Genomic DNA, 11,085 nt, shown 5'->3' with positions numbered 1-11,085 from the left:
ACGTGCAGATTAGTATATAATATACCCGAGCTATAAGTTGTAAAATTGTAATATCTCTAAACTGAAACAATTGCTGCAATCGCTGTAAAGTCGAGTGATAATGTTTAAAATAAATAATCAACTGTCACCTTAAAAAGGAATTCATTTAAAATAAAAGCTATAGAATGCAGGGACCCACACATCAGTGTGTGAGCCCTCCAGCCCCTTGCCTAGTATCGTACAGAAAGGGCACGCTCTCGTGGTAGCGCTCTCAAGCTCCCCTCCCCAGTTATCCGTTGCGCAATTTTCATTCAGGGCTTGACGACATCAACTTTCATCTGGCGTCCCTAGGCAAGGAGGTCTGACGGTAATCTTTCAACATAAATACAGATATTGCGATATTTGATCATATTCACATCAAGAGTTACCGGATACAAAACAAACATTAATAACGCAATTCAGAAATATATTTCTCTATTTTACGAAGCTACCGATGTTCCCTGTAAGAAGAAGTATTTATTAGACTCTACTTCATTTACTTCTACAAGCATGAAAGAGATTTCGCTGTTAGTGCAGATGTAGAGTAACTGCTTGAAGTAGGTGATTGCACAAAAAACGTATCTGTACGATCGGGAGGCCGTGACGCTACAAGATCGGCTGGGATTGCCCCTGCAGCCAGCGCCGCTCTCGCATGTAATTATGGCGCAGCAGCGGGTGCTATCTGCCGCTGTGTTTGATGTGCTGGTAATTATCGCGCAGCCGTTCACACAGCTGCACCGCCTGCCCGCCTGGGAACAATTGGCGCGCAACGAGACTCCGCGCCTGGCAGTCCGTCCGTCCCGCACTGCAGCGGCGGATGCGTTAATCTGGCGTGCCGCGGCAGCCGTGGCAGCCGCTTACGAAACGAGGGTAAAGTCCCTCCCCTCGACAGGCTTTGCTCTCTCCTCGTGTGGGGCGGGACTGGTTCCCGGCGGAGTGTGGGCGGTTCCCTCTCCCACGTACGTACGTATATAAGCGGCCGTACACTGCTCGTCGCGTAAACCGAGCGACGCCGACGCCCTGCGCTCTGTCTGCCCCGCATTTCAGCGCAAGACGTACGCACTAGCAGTAAGGCGTAAGTATTGCCTCGTTCCAGTCGCACGGAACCGGTTTCCTGCAAATGGGACTGTCACTGGACGTAGATGCTACGCAGGACATTCGATTCTGCCGCAGCACATTCAGAGTGAGCAATATCGTTACAGGTGGGTGTATCACAAGGAATGATGTCCGGCCTACTCTTATTGCTGGTCTTATACAGGGTGGTCCATTGATCGTGACCGGGCCAAATATCTCACGAAATAAGCGTCAAACGAATAAACTACAAAGAACGAAACTTGTCTAGCTTGAAGGGGGAAACCATATGGCGCTATGGTTGGCCCGCTAGATGGCGCTGCCATAGGTCAAACGGATATCAACTGCGTTTTTTTAAATAGGAACCCCCATTTTTTATTCCATATTCGTGCCCTACGTAAATAAATATGAATGTTTTAGTTGGACCACTTTTTTCGCTTTTGTGATAGATGGCGCTGTAATAGTCACAAACATATGGCTCACAATTTTAGACGTACAGTTGGTAACAGGTAGGTTTTTTAAATTAAAATACGGAACGTAGGTACGTTTGAACATTTTATTTCGGTTGTTCCAATGTGATACATGTACCTTTGTGAACTTATCATTTCTGAGAACGCATGCTGTTACAGCGTGATTACCTGTAAATACCACATTAATGCAAAAATGCTCAAAATGGTGTCCGTCAACCTCAATGCGTTTGGCAATACGTGTAACGACATTCCTCTCAACAGCGAGTAGTTCGCCTTCCGTAATGTTCGCACATGCATTGACAGTGCGCTGACACATGTTGTCAGGCGTTGTCGGTGGATCACGATAGCAAATATCCTTCAAATTTCCCCACAGAAAGAAATCCGGGGACGTCAGATCCGGTGAATGTGCGGGCCATGGTATGGTGCTTCGCCGACCAATCAACCTGTCATGAAATATGCTATTCAATACCGCTCCAACCGCACGCGAGCTATGTGCCGGACATCCATCATGCTGGAAGTACATCACCGTTCTGTCATGCAGTGAAACATCTTGTAGTAACATCGGTAGAACATTACTTAGGAAATCACCATACATTGCACCATTTATGTTGCCATCGATAAAATGGGAGACAATTATCCTTCCTGCCATAATGCCGCACCATACATTAACCCGCCAAGGTCACTGATGTTCCACTTGTCGCAGCCATCGTGGATTTCCGTTGCCCAATAGTGCATATTATGCCGTTTTACGTTACCGTTGTTGGTGAATGACGCTTCGTCGCTAAATAAAACTCGTGCAAAAAATTGTCATCGTCCCGTAATTTCTATTGCGCCCAGTGGCATAACTGTACACGACGTTCAAAGTCGTCGCCATGCAATTCCTGGTGCATAGACATATTGTACGGGTGCAATCGTTGTTGATGTAGCATTCTCAACACTGACGTTTTTGAGATTCCCGATTCGCGCAATTTGTCTGCTACTGATGCGCGGATTAGTCGCGACAGCAGCTAAAACAGCTACTTGGGCATCATCATTTGTTGCAGGTCGTGGCTGACGTTTCACATGTGGCTGAACACTTCCTGTTTCCTTAAATAACGTAACTATCCGGCGAACGGTCCGGACACTTGGATGATGTCGTCCAGAATACCGAGCAGCATACATAGCACACGCCGGTTGGGCATTTTGATCACAATAGCCATACATCAACGCGATATCGACCTTTTCTGCAGTTGGTAAACGGTCCATTTTAACATGGGTAATGCATCACGAAGCAAATACCGTCCGATCTGGCGGAGTGTTACGTGATACCACGTACTTATACGTTTGTGACTATTACAGCGCCATCTATCACAAAGCGAAAAAAGTGGTCCAACTAAAGCATTCATATTTCTTTACGTACTACACGAATAAGTAATTAAAAATGGGGGTTGGTATATAAAAAAACGCAGTTGCCATCCGTTTAAGCTATGGCAGCGCCGTCCAGCGGGCCAACCCTCGCGCCATCTGGTTTCCCCCTTCAAGCTAGACGAGTTTCGTTCTTTGTAGTTTTTTCGTTTGATGGTTATTTCGTGAGATATTTGGCCCCGTCACTATCAATGGACCACCCTGTATACAGGGGAGTTAACAGACGCATTATCTGTGTTGTATCGGCGTATATTTTCAGTTGTGTTTTTACAACGTGTATCTGCTGTCACATCAAACAAATTCTGCTCATCGAGTCCTCCATGCGGCGCTGAGGGTCTACGGAAAGCGTCAGTTTGTTTCCCGTTACAAACTAAAAGATTTTAAAAGTGGAATTTTACGTGCCCATTCGACAGAGCGGTCCCAGATTACTCTAGCGCGATATTCCTTTTAACAGGGACGGTAAGACACGAAGGATCGCTAACAGTACTGCAGCAGCGACTAAGCAGCGCCGGGGCCCCGTGCTGGCCGCTACCGCGCTGCCCACTCACTGCTGCAGTACTGTTAGCGATCCTTCGTGTTCACTATCTCTGTCAGTACACATCGGTAAAACGAATCGCACTAGACCAATGTGTGTCGAATGGGCACGTAAAATTCCGATTTAAAATTTTTTTGTTTTGGGATGGGAAACGAACTGACGCGTTCCGCCGACGCTGGGAACCGAATGAAAGACGTGAGTGATGAGCAGAATTTGTTCGAGCTGACACCACCAACACCCTATAAAATCTAAGTTGCAAATATTTGCTGAAACACCAGTCAAAATGCACTTGACGACCCGTGCGAGAGACATCCTGTATATAAAGCACTATTCCCTGCTGCCCTCCCCCCCCCCCCCCCCCTCCCTCCTTCACCCCATAAAAGCTTAGAAAATGTTTGAAATTTTGTTTTAAATTTCGGTCTCTATTGTCGACCTTCAGATCTCTTTTATAGAAACATGTCCTAATATACTGGAGCCATAGTGGCATCGTCGAATGCTCAACACAAAATCGGTGTCAGTTTTTAGCATTTGACGATGCCACAACGGCTGCAGTATATTAGGACATGTTTTTATAAAACAGATCTGAAGATGGTCATTATACGCCGAAACCGGTAGTCTGATGATATTAAAATTTGTGACCGTAGACGTGAAGTAAAGGAAATTTATTGTTTTCGGGTCGCTGTTCAATTCGCGGCCATGTCGCCGCTTGTAGACATTCACAAGTCCAGTGGCTGTTTGCGCAAAAGGAGACAGTCTAGTTATCTGTCGTCACAATGCCTTAAAATGTCGGAAGAGAGAGATGATTATATTCAGTTCGCATAAGGGACAGGTAGTGCTTATTTGTTATGAAGCGACATTACAGTAACACGCAGAGATAATTTAAACACTTAGATGACAATGCAAGGGCAGAAAATTACGACAATCGATAGGCGGGATTCATTGTCCTGTACATCAAGAAGCGCTCGTGCTAAATTAGCAGACGTCGAGCACTTGGAGAAATTGGCAGTACGAACAGTAAAATTCCTGAAGTCGCACCCATTATTCCATAGTCAGTTCCAACAGTTTTCAATAGAAATCAACGAAGAGTGGGAGACTTCGTATATTACTGCAAAGTAAGTTGGTTAAGTCGAGGCGCATGCCCGAAATGATTTTTCGTTTTAAAACTCGCTATTGTTCCATCTATGAAGGAAAAAAGAGTGCAGGAACGAAAATTGGAACATCGGGAATGCATTGCAGACTTTGCATTTTAAGTGGACTCCACCGCACACTGACCACAGTGAAACACTCCAAGGTAACCTCTTTCTGATCTGATGAGGATGCATTTAAAAAGAAAATCGCATTGTAGAAGGGACATATCCTGACAAAGACAGTCCAGCTCCATAAGCTCACTGGCGTTAAGGGAAGCGCGCCGTGTGAAGAGTTCATTGTGGTCTTGCGAGAATTTGCCGGTCTGAGTGGCCGTGCGGTTCTAGGCGCTACAGTCTGGAGCCGAGCGACCGCTAGGGTCGCAGGTTCGTATCCTGCCTCGGGGATGGATGTGTGTGATGTCCTTAGGTTAGTTAAGTTTAATTAGTTCTAAGTTCTAGGCGACTGATGATCTCAGAAGTTAAGTCGCATAGTGCTCAGAGCCAATCTTGCGAGAATTAGAAAGATAGTTTTATAATGGTTTTGAGGACACTGTCAGTCTAACACCTTTTTTCGATCTGTTTTCGGGACCGTTTGCCATTTTAGCTGAAAGCGGCCCTGTGCAAATACAGGCGTAATTGATGGACCTGGAAGCTAATTCCAGTTTCAGTTACAAATCTCTTTATGTTAAAAGTCCAGGATGTATATACATTGCTTTCTTCAGGTAGATTTTCCGAGTCTCTATAATGAGGCTGCGAAACTGCTACAATACCAATTTCGATCGAAGTATTCGTATGAAAGACGTACAAAATGCAAGACGATGGCGGACATCGCGTACACACGATCTCTATCTACATTTCTTGGAAATGAGCTTCTAGCAGTATTATAAGAGGTTCCTTTGACTACAAGAATGGCTGGCTTATCTTAGCAATGAAGGCCCCTGACATTCCGCGGAAAAAGGGTCGGCACGAATGGTCACGTTCCTCGCCCACCGGACCTCTGCCCCTTCAGTCCTTTTGCCTGTGGGGATGGTTGAAGTGGGAAGTCTATGAAGAGAAAGTAAACTCAGGAGACCAGTCGATTGATCACATTATGAACAGCGCTGCCTCCCCCCCCCCCTCCCAAAAAAAAGAATGGCAAGACGGTCTCAGAAGATCTTCTCGTGGTGTTGTCAAGAGATTTCTAAAGTGCACTGAAGTCGTAGGTGGAATTTATGGCAGTCGACTTTGAGCTTCATCATATGCCTTTGCTTAACACCCTGTGTGTTTATTTCTTTGGGTTACATTGCAGTAGCGGTATCTCTGTAAGCAATAAAAATTGAACGCATCTTATATGGAATGTTTTATTCCAATTAGACATGTTAGTTAGTTCGTCAGAGGTTCCATAGACATTAAAACGAATATTTTATCGAAGTGATGTGGAACGAGTCAGTTTGCAGGATATGTTACACGTGATTAGCGTCGGCAACAATGAACAGAGTATTACTTTTAGGGTTCTGAGGCTCAGTAGGCAAAACGGAAACCTCATACGATTGCTTTGTTGTCCATCCTTCTGTCTGTCTGTACGAGTGTTTAAATTTACCTCACACACTGAGGTCTGTGGTCCATTGGTGGTACAAAATTGAAGCTTATAAGGCAATGCAATCAAAAGATATGCCATTTATGTTCTTTCTTTAAAACTCGCAAACTCAGTGATCAATACCTATAAGGTACCTCCCGTTGGCCTAGAATCATGTAATAGGCAAAAAGGAAGGTTTCACGGTACAACCAAAGTAAAAATCTAAAAAATGTAAATCGTCCCCCAGAAAACTATTCCATAACTTATTACTGTGTAGAAAGATGCAAAAATACGAAGAGTGATAGTAGCTGAGCTTAACTGTTTGAGCAAGTCATTAATATGCTTCTTCCAGAGTTCCAGTTTTCATTTGCATTCTGTTTAAGTACGAGTCAAACCAATTGTGTGCTATATATTTCATAAACTTAAGTTTTTGTAAGAGATTAACATGATCGTAATCAGATGCCTCGGAAAGATCACAAAAAGTATCGACTGACGATATTTTATTATTTAAGGCGTATAATATTTGTTTAGTGAATGTATAAATAGCATTCTCAGTCGAGGAAAGGTACTAGAATTGAAACTGTGATGTGCTAAGCGAATTGTTTCTACTTAAATGTGAGACTACTGTTCAGAACATTACTTAAAAATATTTGGGAAAAAGACATCAGTAAGGAAACTAGATGAGAATTATTTAAATATTACCATAGTTACCCTATCTAGAGAGTTTTGATATACTGCAAGACAAAAAAGAGCGTACTGCGAAGGAATTATCCCATGTAAATACAGGCAAATTATTACATTTTCAGAAATATTGTGCGATTAATTCAAGAGAAAAAATTTCACAAATTGAGCAAGTCAGTAATGTGTTGGTCCACCTCTGTACCTTATGAAAGCAGTTTTTCGGTTTGGCATTGACTGTGAGAGCTCCCGCATATCCTCCTGAGGATACCGTGCCAAAAATACTGTCCAATTGGCAAATTAAATCGCCAAAATCCCTATCTGGTTGGAGGGCACTGTCCATAATGCTCCAAACGTTCTCAATTGGGGAGAGGTCCGGCGACATTGTTAGCCAAGATAGGATTTGGGAAGTACGACGATAAGAAGTAGATACTTTCGCCGTGTGCGGCTGGGTATTATCTTGCTGAAATGTAAGCCCAGAGTGGCTTGGCGTGGAGAGCGACAAAACGGGACGTGGGATATCGTCGACGTACCGCTTTGCAGTCAGTGTGACGCAGATAACAACCGAGAGGGTCCTACTACGAACAGACCATCACTGGTGGTTGTTGGACCGTATGGCGGGCGACACCCAAGCTGGTACCCCGCCGCTGTCTGGGTCGTCTTCAGACACGTCTTCACTGGTCATCGGAGCTCGGTTCGAAGCGGGACTCATCACTAAAGACAATAGTACTCTGACCAATGAGAGCGCAGGCCAAAGACAAGTCTGGAGACGCCGCAGACGCTGGTGAGGTATCAACTCGGCTCCCGCTCGCCCTACGGCCCGACACCCAGCGGTGGTGGGCCAGTCCTATTGATGGCACGACCACTTTCATTGTTATCTGGGGCACCGTTACAGCACAGCTGTACGTCGACCATTTACGACTGCCCGTTTTGTAGCCATTTATGACAAGCCATCATTTGAAACTTCCTGGCAGATTAAAACTGTGTGCCCGACCGAGACTCGAACTCGGGACCTTTGCCTTTCGCGGGCAAGTGCTCTACCAACTGAGCTACCGAAGCACGACTCACGCCCGGTACTCACAGCTGTACTTCTGCCAGTATTTCGTCTCCTACCTGCGGAGTGAAAATCTCATTCTGGAAACATCCCCCAGGCTGTGGCTAAGCCATGTCTCCGCAGTATCCTTTCTTTCAGGAGTGCTAGTTCTGCAAGGTTCACAGAAGAACTTCTGTAAAGTTTGGAGGGTAGGAGACGAGATACTGACAGAAGTAAAGCTGTGAGTACCGGGCGTGAGTCGTGCTTCAGTACCTCAGTTGGTAGAGCACTTGCCCGCGAAAGGCAAAGGTCCCTAGTTCGAGTCTCGGTCGGGCACACAGTTTTAATCCGCCAGGAAGTTTCATATCAGCGCACACTCCGCTGCAGAGTAAAATATCATTCTGGAAGCCATCATTTGTTTACATTTCAGCAAGACAATGCCCGCTCGCACACGGCGAGAGTTTCTACTGTTGCTTGCCGAACCCTGCCCTGGCCAGCAAGTCGGCCGGATCTCTCTGCAATTGAGAACCTTTGGAGCATTATGGGCAGGGCCCTCCAGCCAGCTCGGGGATTTGACGATGTAACGCGCCGATTGGACAGAATTTGGGTACGATTTCCCTCAGATGGGCATCCAACAACTCTGTCAACCGCTGTCAAGCCGAAGAAGTGCTTCAGCAAGGGCCAGAGGTGGGCCAACGCGCTGTTGGCTTTATTAGTTTGTGGTGCTCTTTCTCTCGAATAAATCGCCCAGTTTTTCTGTATCTACCGATTTCGGCCCCATTCGTATGATTCCTTCGCGGTGCATCGTTTCTTTTTCGGTCTTATTACGGTGTATGTAGGAAGTGTTGGCGCCATTGTCTGACGCAACGTCAGAGGCGCTCTGCTGTTTGTGTGCAGTGAGAAGGCACGATGTCGGTGAGTGGGGAGCGGCTGCGGCATCCGCTGGCGGAGCGCCTGAGTGCCGGGTTCGAGCACCGCTACGGGGACGGCTTCGTGGTGACGCGGCCCGGCGGCCTCGTCATGCCCGCAGAGTTCCTGCTGGACGCTCAGCGCATCCACGACTTCCCCGTCAGGCAGGACGACGTCTGGCTCGTCACCTTCCCCAAGTCAGGTCAGTCTCGAAAGGAAAAGGTCCTTGTTGAGCTGACGCTTTAGACTCGCGGGGAACGGGCAGTTCCCCATCGCACGACTTTTGTGACGTCACTTCCTGCTGTTTCGCGTCGAGGAGACATTTCGAGGCTGAGAATCCTTCATCGTACAAGTCCCAGCTTTCTACATAATCCTGTTCTTGAAGGTTCGGCTTTCTGCAGCATACAAGGCTTCAGGGCAGATCGCCGATAATGTTTTAATTTTGTATTCATCCGTAAGTTGTTATTGTCGCACACCTTCATAATGAGTTTGAGTGCAACATTCACCTTCTTTCTTCTTGGTCCCATAACACTTTTTTTCTGTTACACCAGTTTGTGTCCATTGTCCTAGGTTTTTAAATCTCTCCACGTTCTACATTTTCCCTCCTTCTAATGTCACCAATGTAGGACATTCTTGATGTTCGTCATATACTGTGCTTCCTCGATAGAGAGTTGTAAACCTGTTTATTTCTGTGTCGGATGGTTGAATTCCCCGTGTCTTCTAATGATTGCGACAAAATCGCAACATTGTCTGCAAATAACTATTTCTGAATTTTATCCATAGTGGATGCTGTCGAACTCCGTGACTGTTCCTTTATGGGGTTGTAGAAAAATACCCGCTACCAGTCACAATAAAAGGTTGTTTATTCGTCACACGACCGGTTTCTTTGACCACAGCCCACATGTTTGTATGTAAACATAGCGTATTTCACGAGTGCACATCATAATAGTGTAATATGGTACTTGGTAAAACTGATATATGGACGTGAAAACGACTGTAAGTGTGTAACCAAGTGGCAAAACTATCACCACAGCACAAGCGTAATAATGGTGCTTCATCTTTTTTGATCTCCAACTGTACAAACATGTACATGAATTTATAAACACCTGAAGATGGGCGCAAGCCCGAAACCGGTCGTGTGACGAATAAACAACCTTTTATTGTGACTGGTAGCGGATATTTTTCTACAACCCCAACAGTATTTCTGTATTCCTCTTCTTGCACCCCAATCGTATTCCATCCACTTGTTTCATTTCCCGTCACCTTTACCTGATCACCTTTATGAGGACACAACGAAAGAGGCGACTCTGGTTGTCTTAAATGACTCTGAAATTGACTTTCGATGTCGTATTACATCAGGGCTGCTCAGTCAGTTCACTCGATTTTCTAACCAAAATCACTCGTGTATATAAGAAGTGTAGGAGCACGGACCTGCCAAATTATAGACCAATATCCTTAACATGAGCTCGCACCCAAATTCTTTAACATATTGTCGGATCGAATGTAACAAATTTCCTTTAGATGGGAAAGCTTCTGTCCAGAAATCTTCACGGTTTTAGAAGGCATCGATCGAGTGAAACACAGCTTCGTCTTTTCTCACACGATAATGTGCTAACCACGGATGAACGGCAATGGAAGATTCTATATGCCTAGATCTACGGAAAGCGCTTGACACCGTGCTCCACTGCAGACTGTTAAAGGAGGTACGAACGGTACGTATGGGAAAGGTTCACAGATATGCCAGTGGCTCGAAGACTTTTGACGTAACAGAATCCGGTAGATTGTCCTCGACAGCCAGTGTTCATCAGAGACAAGGGTATCGTCAGGAGTGCCGCGGGGAAGTGTGACAGGAGCGGTGTTGTTGTCTGCATACGTAAATGATGTGATAGCGTGAGCAGGAATCTGCGGCTGTTTGCTGATGACGCCGTGGTGTACGGGAGGTCGTCGTCCTTGAGTGACTGTAGAACGACACAAGGTGAGTTGGGCGAAATTTCTGGCTGCTGTCATGAATGACAGCTGTCTCTAAATGTAGAAAAATGTAAGTTAATGCGGATGAGTAGGAGAAACAAACGCGTAATTTCCGGATGCAGCATTACTAATGTCCTGCTTGACACAGTCATGTCGTTTAAATATCTGGATACAACGTTGCAAAACGAAATGGAACGAGCACATAAGAATGGTTGTAGGAAAAGTGGATGGCCGACTTCGGTTTGTTGGCAGAATTTTGGGATGGTGTGGTTGCGATTCGCTTTTGAGTGCTGCTCGAGTGTCTGGGATGCCCTTCC

The 11,085-nt window shown here is 45.7% G+C and overlaps 1 protein-coding gene across 1 annotated transcript in view; it reads left to right on the top strand.

Annotated features, from left to right (window-relative positions):
* The first annotated feature begins 1,029 nt into the window (after positions 1–1,029).
* LOC126425185 (luciferin sulfotransferase-like) overlaps positions 1,030–11,085 on the top strand; it is a 65,025-nt gene continuing 54,969 nt past the window's right edge. Inside the window, exons 1-2 of the mRNA XM_050088139.1 lie at positions 1,030–1,093; positions 8,789–9,002. Coding sequence (XP_049944096.1) covers positions 8,801–9,002 — 202 coding nt within the window. The 5' untranslated portion in view covers positions 1,030–1,093; positions 8,789–8,800. The remainder of the gene's footprint in view (positions 1,094–8,788; positions 9,003–11,085) is intronic.

This window comes from Schistocerca serialis, chromosome 10 (genome assembly GCF_023864345.2).
Source record: "Schistocerca serialis cubense isolate TAMUIC-IGC-003099 chromosome 10, iqSchSeri2.2, whole genome shotgun sequence".
Lineage (NCBI taxonomy): Eukaryota > Metazoa > Arthropoda > Insecta > Orthoptera > Acrididae > Schistocerca > Schistocerca serialis.
The sequence above is the reverse complement of the archived record's forward strand: the minus strand, read 5'-3'. Positions and strand labels throughout refer to the sequence as shown.